At 42.5% G+C, this 18,844-nt stretch overlaps 1 protein-coding gene across 1 annotated transcript in view; it reads left to right on the forward strand.

The window, feature by feature from the left end:
- The window catches only part of ALDOC (aldolase, fructose-bisphosphate C), a 186,869-nt gene that overhangs the window by 142,848 nt on the left and 25,177 nt on the right, over window positions 1-18,844 (forward strand). Inside the window, exons 5-6 of the mRNA XM_044054395.1 lie at window positions 5,716-5,799; window positions 16,448-16,622. Coding sequence (XP_043910330.1) covers window positions 5,716-5,799; window positions 16,448-16,622 — 259 coding nt within the window. The remainder of the gene's footprint in view (window positions 1-5,715; window positions 5,800-16,447; window positions 16,623-18,844) is intronic.

Consider the following 18,844-nt stretch of genomic DNA (forward strand, 5'->3'; position numbering starts at 1 on the left):
GTAGTTTCAGGGAGGATGACTACAGTAGCAGGACCATTTATTTATTAGGTATTTCCGAGTGGCTTGTTTGAAATGCTTTGTTTGGTCAAGGGACCTAATTTCTAAGGGCAGTTGGTTCCAAGTTGTAGCAGGGTTATAGTTAGAGTAAACACCCTGTTTTGGGTTTATAGATCCGTAGGAAGTCTTGGCTTGGGCAACGTAGTGTTCTGGCTGGGGAATATTTAGATATAATTGATAGAAAGCTAGGGCAGAAAGACGGTAGAGGGTGGAGTGGATAATTAGAAGTTGCTGTAGGAGCAGCAAATGAGGGAATTCGAGCCAGTGCAATTGTTTAAGAGATTGGCAATGGTGTGGCTTGTAGGTTTGGTTTGCAGCAAATCTAGCAACTTTATTAGTTAGTTTCAAGTTTAGTTATGAGTGTGGTATTAAGATTTGTGTATAATTGACAGCTGTAGAGAAGGGTATGAAGAAGAATGCATAGGAGAGAGTTATTCTGGCTGTATTGGTTAAATGTCTTTTGTTTCAGTAAAGAAGTCCCAGTTTCTGGTGAGTCTTTTTGATAGAGGTAGTGATTTGGAGATCAAATTTAAGCTGATCGTATATTATGACTCCTAGCAGTTTAGTGGTAGGGTCAGCAGTAATGACAGTGCTATTGCTAGATAGGAAGGAAAATGTAGTTGTGAGATTGAGGTTTTTTGGGAGGAAGAGTAGGAGTTTAGTTTTCGTAGGGTTGAGAATGAATTTATCAGAAAGCCATGTCTCTATGGTGTTGAATGATGCTTGGGTAGTAGAGTGGAGGTCAGATGGATTGTCAGCAATGGTGATGACTGTTGAATCATCAGCATATTGTACAAGTGTAGAGTTGGGACAAGAAGTGTAAATTAGGTTAGTGAAAATATTGAATAGCAGTGGGCTAAGTATGGATCCTTGGGGGACACCCATCTTAAGTGAGAGTTTGTCTAGGAGGAGGGGATGGGAGACAGTGTCAAAGGCTTTGGACAGGTTGAGGGACAGACATGAAACTAGTTTATTATTGTCATGGGGCCAGTGATACAGTATTGATGAAGGATATTAGTGCAGTTGTAGTGCTGTGTTTGGGACAAAATCCATGTTGTGTGTGCGTTAGAAGGTTTTGTTGGAGAAGGTACTGCATTATCTGCTTGAGAATGCATTTCTCAAGAATCTTGGTGAGGGGAGACAGTATAGCAATTGGTCTGAAGTTTGATATATCAGAAGAATTACCTCCTTTGTGTGGGTAATGTGTAGAAAGTTTTCTATATTGATGGAACACATGATTCAGAGATAGATTGGTTGATCAGGATAGATACTGGATAGGCTAGGGGTTCAGCAGCTACGTGTAGGAAGTAAGAGGGTAGATTATCAGCTGAGGGGGAGCAGGGTTTGAGTTTAGAGAGTAGAGATTTAATATAGTTGAGACTGATGTAAGGGAGAAAGAGAAGGATAAGGAGGGGAGGTTGAGAATGTGAGGTTATTAGTATTTTTACTAGTGGGGAGGTAATTAATTATGGTAGTTATTGAGTTAATAAAATGATTGTTAAATTCAGTGGCAGTTTCTTCAGACATTTTATTCGGGCATGGGTTAGGAGGGGAAGGGTTTCCTGGATGCAGTATATGATTGAGTTCCAGAATTTTTTAGGGTCAGATTTTAGGGTAGTGGGAGGGTTTGCATAGAAGTCGAGCCTGTCTTTGTTGATACATTTCTTTGATTTCCAAGTTCTTTGTAGGTCTGTAGGAGAGAAGGGGTCTTAGTTTTGGTCCATAATTTCCATATCTTGTCACGTCTTTTCTTCAAGGCTCTAGTAGATTTGGTCAGCCAAGGAGCAGTGTTGGCTTTGATTCTGATAGTACAGAGGGGAGCAAGGGAGTTGAGGATGTTTAGAAAGGTAGAGTTGAAAGAGTGGACAGCCTCATCTAAGGGGAGTGTTGTGAGATGGGACCAGTTAATTCTAGAGAGTTGGTCTTTGAAAGAGTTTGGACTAAAAGATGAGATTTTGTGGGAAGTGATAAACCTGAAAGGTCTGGTGAAATGGGAAGTGTGTCTAGTTACTGTGATACGGCAGTGGTCACCAAGGGAATTTGGTAGAGTGAGAGGGTTCTGGTAATTTTGGGGGTGAGACACCAAAATCCAGTCCAGGAGAGACTGTGGCAGGTATGACTTGCTAATATAGGTAGGGGAAGTGATTAGTTGCTCAAGTCCATGTAGGTTGATACAAGAGGTAGTATGGGGAGTTTGAATTGTAAGCCAGTCTATCCCCTAGAATGATGGTTTCATTGTGGATGGTCTATGAGAGGTGGGATAGGATGTTCTCGAGTATACTAAGATTTTCACCAGGGGGATGTAGATTGCTCCTACAGTTATGGTGGTAAAGTTGTTAAGTTTAATATTGGTAAGTAGGAGTTCAGCTGTAGAGAAAGTGGGTAGAGAGACGTTTGGAGTGGATATACCATGTAAGACTGTCATCAAAAAGTGGAAAATATACGGTACAACAGTGATGTTGCAAAGACCTGGACGTCCCTCCAAAATTGATGAAAAGACAAAATGAAAATTGGTTAGGGAGGCTGCCAAGAGACCTGCGGCAACACGGAAGGACCTGCAGGAATTTCTGGCAAGTACTGGTTGCGTACTACATGTGACAACAATCTCCTGTATTTTCCATATGTCTGGAATACGGGGTAGGGTTGCAAGACAGAAGCCTTTTCTTACACAGAAAAACATCCAGGCCCAGCTAAAATTTGCAAAACGATACATAGTCTCCCAAAACCATGTGGGAAAATGTGTTGTGGTCTGATGAGACCAAGGTTAAACTTTTGGCCACAATTCCAAAAGGTACATTTGGTGGAAAAATGCGTGGTGTTGGCAGTAACATGCTTTGGAGTTACTTTTCTTCAGCTGGAACTGGGGCTTTAGTCAAGGTGGAGGGAATTAACAGTTCCAAATACTAGCACTTTTGGCCCAAAACCTTCATGCATCTGCTAGAAAGATGAAGATGAAGAGGAATTTCACCTGTAAAAACACAACAATGATCCCAAGCATTCATCCAAATCAACAAAAGAGTGGCTTCACCAGAAAAAAAATAATGTTTTGGAATGGCCCAGCCAGAGCCCAGACCTAAATCCAATAGAAAATCTGTGGGGTGACCTGAAGAGTCCTGTGCACAAGATATGCCCTTGACCTGAAGAGTCCTGTGCACAAGAGATGCCCTTACAATCTGACAGATTTGGAACACTTTTGCAAGGAAGAGTGGGCAAATATTGCCAAGTCAAGATGTGCCATGCTGACTTCTACCCAAGAAGACTGAATGCTGTAATTACATCAAAAGGTGCTTCAGCAAAGTATTAGTTTAAGGGTGTGCACATTTATGCAACCGGCTTATTGTACGTTTTTTATTTTTTTTAATATTTTTTCCCTAACAGATTTGTTTGTTTTTCAATTGAAGTGTACAGGGTATAGGTCACATTAAAGGAGGGAAAAGTTTTGAAATTATTTATTGTGGTCTCATTTTTTATATATCACAAAAAACTGGCATTTTAACAGGACTGTGTACACTTTTTATATCCACTGTATATCCTTATCAGTTAGTACATATAACACTAAATATGATACAGAGGATACCATTTATGTTAATCCTACTTGTGTGTGACTGCTGTGTTATCTGACAAGGTGGACTAGGTGAGAGTTGGTTCACATTCATTGACTGGGTGGTGTTTGGCAGAAGCAGGAAACATACCAACAGGAGCTAATGGAAATAAGAATCCTGAAGAATCTTAATATTCTTACAAAAATGAAATGGATCTGTTCACAAGTAATAAGTAATGTATTAAGGATAACCTTTTTTGAAAAAAAGATTGAAATTAGTTTAAATAGTGTGCTCACTATGAAACTGTGTTAGTAGCAGTAAATATTTTATGCTCCTTTCTGTATAAAGTGAAAATTTTATGTTGCTATAACAGATTTTAATTTGCACGTTTTTCTTGCAAAAACTAGTTACTGTAAAACAATGAAGAACTGAAACAGTGCCATGTAAGTGCCATTTTTAGTTATCACAAAATATTTTCAGTAACTTTAATTCTACCCAAGAATATTACCTATACAGACATAATTTAAGTGTTAATCCATTTATTTTCTGTCTATACCTATTTTCTTTTATTTATTTTCTGTGAACACCGTTTTTGCTTTTTCTAATAGTTGCATTATTTCCTTCTAATGTTTCTAACATGTTTTTGCATTATGCAGGCAGTTTTTGATTGAGGAAGTCAGTGACTAGAGGAAGGATTCCTACCACAGATCTCAACCTCTTAGCACAGAAAGTCTGGACAAGGCCAAAATATTGGGGGGACAAAGCCCAAAAATATGGACAAATTTTAAATATTGTTATTATAAACTTAGAATGTTGAAAGAATAAAAGGTTTTTTGCTACCATACATTTTCTGAATGATATGAAGTCTGAAATGAATTAAATCCTTGCTGATGTGCCACAAAAATCCAGAAAACGACAGATTTTATGAGGAACAAATCCAAAACATGAGGCACAAATCTGGACATTCTGCTAAAATCTAGACAGTTGAGAGGTATTCCTACATCTAAGATGTGTATGTCACTAAGAAATCAAAATTTTACATAACTGATGCTAGCTGCAGTGAAAAGGTAAATGTCTTAAGGATTCATGTCGATCCATTGAAGGTGTTTTTTATGAATGCAAATAAACCAAAACCAGTTTGCAGAAACAGTCTTCAGCAAACATTGAAACATTTTTTTTTGCAGGGGGCAAGCCCCCCATGCGCCCCTCACATCCCCTGAAATTATATACATCAACTCCAAGGTCACACAACAAAATTTTATCAAGGGTGGTTTTGGTGTACTGGCTTCAATTCCTTGGCATTCTCTGAAATAGCCTTCAATGGATTGACATACTCCCAGGTTTTAAACATAGGTGTAGACTGCAAAATATATATTTTTTTAAGTTTGAATTGTCAGTCATGAATGGACCATATGGTCTGGCAGTTCAGTTCTGTAGTTTAATAAAATCCTTTCAAACTTAACATTCAGAAGTATATTAGTTGCTGTTTAGAAGATGTCCATTGATAAAAATCAAATGGAATAAGTGAAAAGGATAAATTGATACTCCTGCCAGAATGAAAAAAGAAAGTTTCCAAATTCTCACTGTAAATGAATGAAGTGACTGGACTATAGAAAATGTTTAGATTTTAGTGTACTCTTTGCAGGACACAAGATGCATCACTGGATAAAGACATTTTGATTAAAGAGAGAAAATAATTTTGGCATGGCAACCCTTTCAGGCCATTTGGAGTGTAACATATTAGAAGAATAAAAATGGAATGCTTTGGGGAACCGCAGATAACATTATAATATGAAGATACCTTTTTTTTCATTTTTTTGGATACGGCTGTTCTTTAAGCAAAAACACAAGTGTAAAATGTAATAAAGAAAGTTAGAGGATTGAAGAGACCAGTTAAAATAGGAGTAAAGAAGCTTAGAAGTGTTACTTTTACATGGTTTAAGTCACTTGACATGTTCTTTTGTAGTCAAAATGAAATAAATTTGAGCGATAACTATTTCACTATTTTGGGGTTACAGGTGGGATCTTTTGTATTTCTCAATAAGGAAACTTTTGAGGAAAGAGAAGCTCTGAGATTTCTAGACCATTTCATATCAATTTTCCTTTACTTTTGCAGAATGGGATTGTGCCAATCGTAGAACCAGAAATATTGCCAGATGGTGAGCATAACTTAAAACGATGCCAGTACGTCACTGAGAAGGTGAGCATGTTTGCACATTGTTATTACAAAATGGCCAAGGTGTATATTATCCTGTTAGTACTGGGTAATCCGACTACAGTAGTCACTTGAACAAATCTTACTATTAGGGCCTACTATCTGTTGCAAGTCTGTCTCTGTGCTGGAACAAACCCTGATTGTGGCATTTTAATAAATCTGTATTGTGTTCTGATGTGTGTTTGTCCATCTTCTGGCCATTTGAGATGTTGCAGTGCATAATGTCTTCAGAGAATGATGAGGTACATAAAAAGTTTGATGTCAGAACAGTTTGCAGATTTAAGTGTCGTGTTACAGTGACGTGATTACCGAATGGGAGTAGAACACCGCTGTGATAACTAAATGAGTAGTAATGTACACTCATTCAAATGTCACATTACTGGAACATGGTCACTGCACTGTGGAATCTTCTGCCTCAAGGCTGAAGTGATTGTAAAACTGATTATAATAGGAAAGGACTATAGAATGTACAACTAACTTCATTGGTATGTTATAGGTTTTGCTCCTGAAAAAGTAAATAAATAAATGTTAAAATCACTGGAAATGCCTTTTGGCCATTTTGGACTGTTCTGTTTGTTTGAAATAATACATGCACACATTTCCTTTGCACTGGTGCCCTAGACCCTTACAGAATAAGGGAATTCAAAAGTATTAGACCTACTTTAGCAAATATGAATCTTTTAATGAGCTACTTAACATTTCTTACTTAGCGCTAATGGCAGTAAAGTGGATGGGCAGGGGGTCTTGACTAAATATAGTTTGCTCCTAGTTTTCTTGTGTATATTTTATACATTTGTTTTAGAATGCTTTTTACTGAAGTTAGCTTTGTGGCTCTGTCTGTCCCTCTGGTTCTGTCATGTTCTTGCGAGACAATGGAAAAATCATTTTTTTCCACTGTCTTGCCACTGTCTTGCAAAGCCAAATTCAATAAAAACATTCTGATAATGACAGAAGGACAACATTTAAGTAAAATATTGTGCTTCTGTCATTATTGAGGCAATACACTTGCACGCTCACTCACTCGCTCTCTTTCCCGGCATCATTCCACACACACACACACACACACACACACACACACACACACACACACACACACACACACACACACACACATCTCTGTACATCATTTCCTCCACATATACACACAAGAAAAAAAACAGGTACGTTTTAAAACAGGGGTATGTTGACCCACATATATTAAATAAGTACCCAGTGAATGCCCCATGAGAAACTGCCGTGCTATTTGCAGATGGCGTTGCCCCGTCTTGTATTTCTTGACAAGAGTGGCGAAAGTGACAGTATTCCACACAAATGGGCCACAGCTATTTTTTCTTGGATCTGTTGCATGTAGTTTATTTCAATTTATAGGGATTTGGAAAAAAATTGCCACAGTTACTAGTGAGTGGATGGATATCATCAGAATTGTAAAAATAATGATGGGCTAGGAATTGTGAAACTCACTTTTATTAGCATCGCAGTTGGAACTGAGTGTAAATATCCATGTGCAATAATGATTAAATAGCTGTTTTGGTGGGTATTTATGGAGTACAGAAACATAAACAGATAAGTTGGGTATGCATTCTCCTGTGGAATTGTGCTTATTATATTTTGGGGGAGTAGATTTGAGTCATGTAATGAATATATGGAAAGCACTCTGTTATACTCATAGCTTTTGTTCAGGTGAGGTGGGTGCTGATTTGTAGGTGCTGTGAGGAACAGTGGTGGGTCCTACTTTATAGCTGCTGCAAGGAACAGTGGGTGCTTTGTTTTTTCTGGGATCTGTGTTTTTTGTTAATGGGTTTCGGATTTTGACAGTTCTTATGAAGCATCAAGTTTGCCTCTGTGGTTAGGTTTAGTTTTGTTGCTGCTGTTACTGTAATTGACTGGGTTCCAATTTATTACAATAGCTCCTGATGTTTTTCTAAGCTGGTTGGGGGATGTGCCTCTGGCTAACAGTACCAGGACAGTTGATTGACAGCATCTATGACATGTATTTCTTGGGTCTTGGACAACTGTTTCTGTGCTGCTCAATAAAGTAACAAACTCAAGTAACTCAAATGTTAAGTGAAAAGGAGAGAGAGTGTATTTATCCCTCTGTCATTAGTGACACAATTAATATTTTTTCATATTTAATAAACTTATATTAATGACATTAATGTTGTACTTAAGTTCTAAAAGAGTAAACTTTATTGTCATTCAGAAGGTACACAAAGAATTACACAACTGAATGAAATTTCGTTTCTCCAAGCTCACATACACATAAATAAGCTCATGTACAGCATAACACAAAAACAGGAAAATGCAAGAATAACAACAGTAGTGTGCGAGCCAACCGAAGGAAAACATTTTCCTTATCCATGCACGATTTATCCTGATATTGACTGCATCCATCCTCTCCCTCCACACCGCCACCAGCTCCTTCTCCAACACTGGCAACATTCAAACTCCCAGTCGGACTCCCTCTGATCAACAGAACCTCAACTCCAGACCCAATCAGACTGATATGCAAAAAGTCAGGTGTCCACTACCTGTATCTAGCACAACCACCTCCACCTGAAGGCCCGAACGGCTATACCAGTTCAACGATCTCCCCACAGTCTTCACCATCCACACTGTCACCGCCTCCTCTCCAACACCAACAACAATCCCAAAAACCCATCCAGTCTCTCCGACCAACAAAAATATTCCATACACGATCCAGTCACTCAACAGACAAAAGTCAGGCGTCCGCCAACCGTATCCAGCACAACTCGCAAACCAAAGGCCTGAATGGCACAACCAGCACAAGATCTCCAAAAACACAGTAGATCCAACAAGAACCATGGCCTCAGACAAACCATACACCCAATTAAGTCAGAACAGACACCACAGACAGACATCTACAGCGCAAAACCCACACAAATTTAGCACAAAAACACAACGCACGTTGGGAGCCAGAGAGGCCACTGCCACACAAGGCACCACCATCTTGGCAATAAAAATAAAAAAAAAATATATAAAACACGATTTAAAAAATAATGCTTTTTATTGAGTCACTCTAAAAAGTAAAAAGAAAAAAAAGAAAAAACTTTGCAAAAGAATCACAGACAAGCTGATTTCAGAAAAACATTCGAGGTTGGTTTTGCTGATTGTGATGATGAGGTACCCAAACTTTTTAGAGTGACTCAATAAAAAGCATTCTTTTCTTTTTTTTTTTTCTTTAATATATATATATATATATATATTTTAATTTTTTATTTAATCTTGTCCTTTGTTTAGATGCTTTGACTGGTGCACTTTATTCTGAGAGCATGTCTTATGTGTAGAAGACTTTACCAGTTTGCAGATATAATCTTCCATTTCTATAGGGAGGAGGTGCCATCCAGCATTAGTTTTAGTATATGGCTGGGTTTGAAAAGTGAAAAACCCTAAAGTCTTGATTATCCCTTAAGGTGTTTTTTCTAGGTGCTCTGTCGTCTCCACCCCAATATATTGAGTGGCTGAGGGCTTAATGATATCAAATCTCCCTGATGGCAGTCTATTATGAACTCATGCACAGACCTGTACATTTCAGAGCAGTAAGTCTTTTTACTATTAAGACGCGACTATGAATTTTCTGTAATTAAATACACTGACTTACCTATTGTTCCACACTTTTTAATGATGTGGAGAATAGTTTGTTTGCTGTTTGTGTCAATACAGCATTAGTTAAAGCTACAGTAATACAGTAAAGTGTGTCTTTAGTGAAACAGATCAGAGCACGGGGTACTCAGTGTTAAGTTACTGAGTTTCAACTAAACAGTGTGGCCTGAAGCTAAAAAACATTGCAAATGTATGTATTTTTTCAATATGTACTGTAACTATTATCTACTGAACCAAATGGTACGTGTTATAAAGAAGACCTACATTGTTTGTTGGTCTGCAGTCATTTTGGTTTCAACTAAACAGTGTGGCCTGAAGCTAAAATACATTGCAAATGTATGTATTCAATATGTACTATAACTATTATCTACTGAACCAAATGGTACGTGTTATAAAGAAGACCTACATTGTTTGTTGGTCTGCAGTCATTTTCATCATCATGAATTGGTTCTTAAGAGTACCCCTCTTTTTGTTGCAAGAAATGTATTGGAGGATCATTAAACAGTAATTACATTTTGAACATGACATTTTCTGTTAGATGGCCCTTCCACAGCTCCTGTTGAACCACGGTCATTTCAAGCATTCAGAATTCAGAGCATGACAGCAGTAATTTATGCTGCTAGACCACTTAAGTTAATAAAAACTTACTAAAATATATATATAATTTGTCTTTGGATTAGTCAGAGCTTTGTCATGCTTATTTGATGGAAATTATGAAGTCAAGCTCTTAGTTATTTTTTTAAGATTTAAGACACAATTAAATTATGAAGTACAGAAGTAGTGATGTTATGTGGTCCTATCTCACCTACATTTCTTACTCACGGGTTTGGAGCCGAGAATCGGCTCAGACTCAGAAAATTTCTCTAGCACAAAGTCTCTAATTGACTGGGCTAACCCTGTATCCCAAGATGCACTGCACCTCGCCCTAGCCCCAGATTTCGTTTGCCGCTCGTAGAGTTAGGACGTGGTCTCGCTTGGCTGTGGCTAAGTACCCTTTCAAATACTTTTTCTAAGTATTTTAGCAGTCTGTTATTTTACAAAAGCTATTTTAATAGCTAGTTTTCTCCTTGTCTAAGTTTCATTGTGAGTGTTAGTGAGATTGGGTGTTTGTGGTATCCCTTTGTTTGGCGGGCTAGGCCCGTTTAAGTTAGAGGACCTAGTCCTCTCCTATGTTGTTTTTCTGGTGTTAAAACTGTAGTTGGATTTGTTCTTGTCTTTCCCTGCTACTCCAAGAAACGTTTGATTTAGAGTTCCTTGGCCATTAGTGGTGTTTGTTTTCCCGCCTTCCTCTTGTGTCGTTGTCGGTTGACAGTGTACGGTTATTTTTTACCATGTCTAAAGAGCAGAAGGTGCATAAACCCTCCGGGTTTAAAAAGTGTACTAAATGTGGTTACAAAATGTTTATTATGGATGGCCATGCCATCTGTGTGTGTATTGTTTTGGGGTTATTCACCTGCAGGAGTCCTGCAGTTTCTGCCACACTTTTAGTGCGAGGGTACTGCAGGAAAGAAAAAATAAACTGATTTTGAAGGGCCTGATTAAGCCCTCTTTTGAGGAGTCCTTAGGTTCTTCTTCTTCTTCCAGTCCTAAATCTAAGCCTTCCAAGGCCAAGAAGAGATCTCCAGCTCCGTCTGCTTCCTCGGAGCCCCCGGAGAAGGTTAAAATAGTGGTTGCTGCCTCCTCGGCTCCATTGTCCTCGGGGCCGCAGGAGAAGGTTTCGATCGGGGATACTACCTCCTCGGCTCCATTGTCCTCGGGGCCGCAGGAGGTATCGGTGGTGCTGGAGCCGACCTCAGCTCCAATATTATTGGAGCCTATTTGGAGCCAGTCACCCAGTGTCAGGCATGTGTCTCCGGGTAGGAGATCCCGATCTCCTTCTATTTCCTCCAAATCCTCTAGGCTGTCTGATTTGGATGTGGATAGGGTGGTCCAGAGGCTCCTGCAGTCGCCAGTGCTAGCAAAACTGTTCTCGGCTCCGACCCAGTCGGGTCCGGAGCCAGTCCCCATTCTGGTACCTGTGATTCTTCCTCCTAGCACCCGTGTGTCGTTGGAGCCGGAGTACTCCGCGCCGAGTGATGTTCTCGTGTTGACTCTGATACCCCATGTGAGTCTATCAGAGCCGGCGTCGGCTCCAACCATGTCGGTTCCGTCCTCTGGTTTCGGTACTCTGGTTTCCTCAGTTGGACCCGAGGGGGATACCTCGAGACTACTGTCGGTTCCAAGCCTCCCTCTCGGTGTTTCGGCTCGGGGAATCCCGACTCCGGTCGTGGTCTCAGACGGGTCGGTCCTCGGATTCGGGGGGACCTGCCTTTGAGGCCATGAGGAGCGCACTGGCCAGATCGTCAGTTACATCACCTGGATCGGTCACTCCGTCCCCTTGCACCCCGGCTAGAGCCTCTGACGCCCCCTATCCTTGGATGGCGGAGCCCGAAGGTCTGGGGATACCCCTTGAGCGGTCCCCTACTTTCTGAGGGCCCCTCAGAGTCGGTGCCTGAGGAGCCCCCTAGTAAGAAGTTGTGCAAGAGGAAGCACATAGACTCCCAGGACGAGTCCCTCACTTCCGATACCGACCTCGAGGAGTCAGAGGGGTCCCCCAAGTCGTCCTCCGATGATGTCTCTTTCTCCGACATCCTGGAGATTTTGAGGCAGAGAGGCGACTGGCCTTCCAAGACCCCCTCTGAGGAGGAGTCGGTATTCCTCAAGGCCTTCGGAGCTCAACCCTCTGCCTCCTGGGTGTCTCCACCCTTCGACGAACTCCTGGACTTGATTTGTCGAAGGGTGTGGGAGAACCCTGATTCAGTAGAACTGGTGCCCAGACGTCCAAACAAGTTTCTGTCGGCTCCCCCGGGCAAAGAGTTCCTTACCAAAGGGGTTTTGGTAGATGCCTTGTTGGTGGCGGCAGCCACTCAGCAGGAAGTTGCAGAGGCTTCTTCTTCAGTCCATCCTCCTAACAAGGAGACCTTTACCTTACGGTCGTTGAATTATCTCTGTCATTTCACTCGGCTCCAAAGAGATCTCCTGAAGGAGCTAGGAGATATTCTGATGGGTTACATGCCTGAGATGGTAGTGCAGACTGTTAACGCCCAGTTGTCTACCCTAGGTTCCATTGTCAACTCGTCTATGAGGCTCATATCTTATGCAGCCAAAGGGGTGAGTAGGGCAGCTAGCTCAGGCGTAGCTCTTAGAAGGCAAGCCTGGATGCACCTGTGTCATTTCGCGGAGGCCTTTAAGTCTTCCTTCACTGACACCCCCTTTGATGGGTCCTCTCTCTTCAGACCCAAAGTGAAAGACACCCTCACCAGCTGCGAACAGGAGGGAAAGACCCTATCTGCCATAGGGGCCCATTTTTCTCTCCCTTCTAGGCCTTATCCCAAGGCTCAGAGAGGAGGGAAAATGTGGTTCAAAAAGTCTCAGAGGTCCTTTCCCGCAGCTCAAGGTGAGTCCCCCTCCAGAGGTGGGGGGGGTAATTATTCCGGAAGACGCCGTCCTAGAAGCAGAGGAGGCCCCCACAACTTGGGAGACCGCGATTCCTTTCACTGTTCTTCCTTCTAGCGTTCCTGAGGCGTTGCCCAACTGTGCTATTCTGGAGCCAGTCGGGGGCCGAATTTCATTGCATCTGGAAGCCTGGGAAAGCATCACCCAGGATCGTTGGGTGCTTTGAATAGTTACCGGAGGTTACACTATTCCTTTTGCGTCAACACTCGCCCCCCCAGTCAGAAGGATCCCGGACGTCCCACCCAATCAACGAGATCAAGCAGCACTAGAAGTTGCAAAGCTGCTAGAAAAAGGAGTCATCCAACCAGTCCCCTCAGACCATGTTGCATCAGGAACTTACTCACGACTCTTTTTGGTGCCGAAAAGAACAGGGGACCTGAGACCCATTCTGGATCTCAGTCGACTAAATCACTATGTTCTGAAGTCCAAGTTCCAGATGGTCACACTTCGGTCCATTTTTCTACTGCTGTAGAAAGGAGTATGGATGTGCTCCATCGATCTCAAGGATGCCTACTACCACATCAAAATGGAGAAGGCATCCAGGAGTCATTTACGCTTCCGGTTAGGAGCCAGTCACTTCCAGTTTTGTGCCCTGCCCTTTGGTCTTACCACAGCCCCCAGGGTGTTTACCAAGTGTTTGGCAGTGGTTACAGCTCAACTGAGACATCTAGGATTACAGGTGTTTCCGTATCTGGACGACTGGCTTCTCGCCGCCCCCACCAGGCATCTGCTCGTTCAAGCCAGGGAGACGACCATCTCACTTTGCCAACGTCTAGGAATTACTTTGAACTGGGAAAAGCCTGCCTTGCAGCCCTCACAGCGTGTTGTTTTTATAGGTGCAGAGCTAGACTCTATTCAAATGCGCGCCTTTCTGCCACAGGACAGGATAAGAGTGTTGCAGTCTCAGATCCATGCACTGTTGCCCCTCAGAAAAGTTCAGGCCAGGTTAGTTCTCCAGCTCTTGGGATCCATGGCCTCCACCATCATGCTGGCACCTCTGGCCAGGTTACACATGCGGATCCTACAGTGGCTCCTGTCGGTTCAGTGGTCTTTTCAGAAGCTTCCTCTTTCCCACCTGATATGTCTCATGGAACGATGCAAACAGGATATCCTCTAGTGGCTATGCTCCAATCTGGACAGAGGAAGGAGCTTGATTCCTATGTCTCCAGTGACCACGGTGACCACAGACGCCTCCCAGATGGGGTGGGGGGGCATTATCTAGGCAGGAAGGTCCAAGGCACCTGGAAAGATCACGAGGTACACTTGCACATCAGTGTTCTGGAGATGAGAGCGGTGTTTCTGGCATTGTGAGCACTCCAAGACTCTCTACCTCGGGGAACAATTGCAATTCACTCGGACAACATGTCGGTAGTGTGGTACCTGAACAAGCAGGGGGGAACCAAATCTTATCCCCTCTGCAGAGAGGCCATGCGAGTGTGGCAGTGGGCAGTGTCTTCCCAGCGGTTTCTGGTGGCTATGCACATTCCAGGAAAGTTCACCGTGATAGCGGACAGGCTAAGCAGAGCTATTCTGATGCCTCACAAGTGGTCCCTGAACAACCGAGTGGCAGTTCAGATCTTCAAACGGTGGGGTCAGCCTTGCTGCGATCTCTTCGCCAGCCCCCTCAATGCCAAATGCAGCAAGTACTTCACTCTGATCCCCCCACAGGGGGGAGTCACCCAGGGACGCTCTAGCTCACGATTGGCCCCCTGGTCTGGTCTACTCTTTCCCTCCATTTCCTCTGTTACCAAGAGTGATACAGAAAACCATATCTTTGGGAAGCAGGATGATCCTTATTGCTCCACACTGGCCTCGACAAGTATGGTTCCCTTTTCTTCACCGGTACGCACTGGACGGTCTGTGGACTCTGGACCCAGTGCCGGACCTCCTGATTCACATGTCAGGACAACTTCATCCATCCCTGCGAACTCTCAGGTTGACAGCCTGGCTGCTCCACTTCCGTCGCTAGTCAGACGACATTCCTTTTCACCTGAAGTGGTGCACATCTTGTCTTCTCATAAGTCTTCCACCAGGAAGATTTATTCCAGAAAATGGAGGAGATTCTCTATTTGGGCTAAGGCCCAAGGTTTGGACCCCTTCACAGCCCCAATTCCGTCGGTTTTAGATTTTTTAGCCATGTTGTTCAGTCATGGCTCCACGCCCGCTACCATTAAAGTACAGTTGGCTGCAATTTCCAATTTTCACACATCTTACAAGCCCTCTCTTATGGGCCACAAACTCTGTAAAGCCTTTCTAAAAGGTGCTTGGTTACTTCGTCCCCCTGTTTCAGAACCTGTACTGCCATGGGACCTGAACCTTGTGCTACAAGCTATGACGTCACCACCCTTTGAACCGGCTGCCACTTGTGACTTAAAGTTCTTATCTTGGAAGACGGCTTTTCTGATAGCCATTACATCAGCCAGGAGGGTATCAGAACTTCAAGCTTTGTCCATTAAACCTCCGTATTTGATCTTTCATAAGGACAGAGTTTCCCTGAGGCTTAACCCTTCCTTCCGAAGGTGTCATCCACTGTCAATCTCCATCACTCTATTGAGCTACTAGTGTTCTTTCCGAACTTTTCCAATAAAGCAGAGTTCAGGTTTCATCAGTTGGATGTGCACAGACAACTGAGATTTTATTTGCATAGGACTAAGCATGTTAGGAAATCTGATCAACTGTTTGTGTCCTTTTCAGAAAACAGGGCAGGTTGTCCTATTTCCAAGTGCACAATTTCTAAATGGATCAAAGATTGTATTTCATTCATCTACTCGTCAGCAGGCAGAACTTTACCCTTTCCCGTCAAGGCTCATTCCACCAGGGCTATGTCTACATCAATAGCTTTCCATGCTAGGCTTTCCTTGGATGATATTTGTGCTGCGGCCACTTGGGCCTCTCCCAACACTTTTATTACTCATTACAAGCTGGACGTGGCTTCTAGGGGCTGGGCTTCCTTTGGTTCCATGGTTCTCAGGAGTATCTTCCTATGAGCCTCCCAGGATAGAGGTGCTGGGGACGCTGTCCCATGAGTAAGGAATGTAGGCGAGATAGGACCACATAACATCAGTTAGTTATGTACTCACCATAACGATCGATGTATGTGGTCCATCTCGCCTACATTCCTACGTACCCTCCCACCTGCCCCCTTCCTAGAGGAGTTGGAGGAATATTAGCTCTGTGGACCCTTCAAGGTCAGTGATTTTTTTTTCCGTTATCTGGCTGGAATTTCTTCCAGTGTTGATTGAGTATGGGTTATGATTGGTATGATTTCAAACAAGATCTGGGGCTAGGGCGAGGTGCATCTTGGGATACCGGGTTAGCCCAGCCAATTAGAGACTTTGTGCTAGAGAAATTTGGCCGAGTTGGAGCCGATTCCCGGCTCCGAACCCGTGAGTAAGGAATGTAGGAGAGATGGACCACATACATCGATCGTTATGGTGAGTACATAACTAACTGTTTTGGAGAGTGCAGAATGTGAGTTTATAACAGTTTGTTCCACTTTGTAAATAATTTTGTACAGGTATTAGCTGCTGTCTACAAAGCCCTTAGTGACCACCACATTTATCTGGAGGGAACTCTGCTTAAACCAAATATGGTCACTGCTGGTCATGCCTGCCCTACCAAATATACCCCTGAAGAGATTGCCATGGCTACCGTGACAGCACTGCGGCGTACAGTGCCACCTGCTGTGCCAGGTATGAACATATGAAAGTTGTCTTTTTTGGTCTGGGTTGAGTACCTAAGATTGGTGGTGGTAGTGTAATTAAGTGGGAGAGGTTTTGTGGAGATTAATTAATGCTGTACACCTGTTTCTTGATATCTGTCCATAAGGAATTTCTGTACATTAATTGAATAGGAGACCGTATTCTAGTTTTGTAGAAAGAATAATTTTTTTTGTTTAATTATTGCTTTCTTTTATCAAAATTAAAAAATTAAAATTATTTTGTTTCATTTGACTGTTATTGAACTATTTAACTCCTATTTAATTAGGTGGAATGCAGGATTTCTCTTGAGCCTGGACTTCTCTGATTCCAGGACTGGAAAGTCATTAACCCCTTTAAGTAGTTGTGGGTCCCCTTTCTCTTTTTCTTTGTTTTCTTACACTGTTGCACCTGATGTCAAGCTCCTCTGTACCAGCTCCCTGTTGCATCTGTCTTTGGATGCATCCTTGCTGTGCTGGCACTCTGATTTGACCCACACCAGGGAAGGTTCTCCCTTCCAGGAGAGCCCTACATGCAGGGGGAGGCCTCCCACTCCCACATACTGGTTCTGAGGGTCTTGTCTGCCACACACACCTCCAATTGGGATGGGCCAGGTTAAGAGCTGTCATGTCTTCTCTGTTTTTTCCGTAGACATAGTCCCCAATGTGTTGATGTTGCATCTGTTGCATGGATTGGTAATGAGACACAGCCTCTGAGAACATGCCTGCTCTGGACTTTTAGCAACCACTCCTCATCAGACATTCCACGTGCCTATCCCAGTGATCATTCCGAGCTCTGATTTTCACCTGGTCTCAATGAACAATCCATCCACATAGGCGTGGTCCTCCTCCCTGCCAGCTCCACCAGATGCCTAAGCCATTGTCAGGACTTTATTACCCTTGCCAGCAGGTTGGCTTTGGATCTCCATTCTTGAGATGAATAGGTCTTTAGAATGTTCACCATCTTTTCAGTGGATGATTGATTGAAGACTGATCAAGGCTTCCTGAATAAATGGTGCTTCAGTAAAAGTGGAAGTTAAGCTTTTTATTTGGGAGCAAACACCTTTACCCCCTACCAGTCTGAGGGCTGTGGCCTCTACGCTGCTGTATTTATTGTTTTATTGTGAGGTCACCACAACTTGTGGAAAAGTGACAATTTCTCAAATACTTCAGTTTCCACTAAGATGCTGTTTGGTTAGTATCACATTTGCATATTTTTTTTTTCATTCAGTTGGGTGCAGTAGCCTTAAAATGCTTGCACAGACTGACATAACAGAAGAGATGTGTACATACTACAGTATTACATATGCATTCACTGTAATCTCTACAATGCCTTGACAAATTATAGACCATAAACCATTAAAAAGGGTGAACTTTAATTTTCAAAGGGAACAGAGTGTTTACTGTTGTCGCTGTTAAAGCTGTAGACAGTGGCTGCTAAAAGTAAAACCGTACTTCAGTTTAAAATTAGTTCAGGCTTCTTGGAGAAGACTGAAAGCAGGCATAGCAGGTTATGACCAGTCTAGAACTGTATGTTAATGAATCTCCTGTATCTTTCACAAGACATTGGCTGTTTGGAAAACGGCACCAGTCACAAGCTTGCACTTCCATTAATTTAGAATGCTTCGGTTTTAGCCTGAGGGATAGAGAATTAGAGGCAATAGCAAGACTGTTAATGCTTCCAAGATAACCAGGAGAGAAAGAAGTTCAAGAAAGACTCATTCAGAGCTCCACTGCATTGGTTACACCTGATATAATTTTGTCCACCACTGCTGGCAGTCACAGCTCTGTTATTCTTAGATATTTATTTCTATCACCTCCATCTTTTTTAAATTAAAAAAAAAAAATCTGGTATATCATGCGGCTAATTGGTGCCAAATATAAGGTGGCTCTTAAATAGTCACATTGCTAACTGGGCAGTAATACTGAATGGATATACATCTCAACCCTAGACTCCACCAGACTAGCCCCCACATATCCCAGAGCAGCAACAGGCCACCTCTCCAACCACATAGGACATAAAATGCTGCACAGTAACCTAAGAAGTCTCTCTAACAAAATCACAGAGGCTCATACTTGTATAGCTTTCTACTCTTTTGATCTCTTCATAACTGCAGAAACCTGGTTAAATCCAATTACCAAAGATACAGACATATTTCCACCAGGTTATAATATACTGAGACTTGATAGGACCAACACAAATCAGGTGGAGTTGCA

Source organism: Protopterus annectens, chromosome 13.part0 (genome assembly GCF_019279795.1).
Source record: "Protopterus annectens isolate FY-2018-M chromosome 13.part0, PAN1.0, whole genome shotgun sequence".
In the NCBI taxonomy this organism is placed as follows: Eukaryota; Metazoa; Chordata; order Ceratodontiformes; family Protopteridae; genus Protopterus; species Protopterus annectens.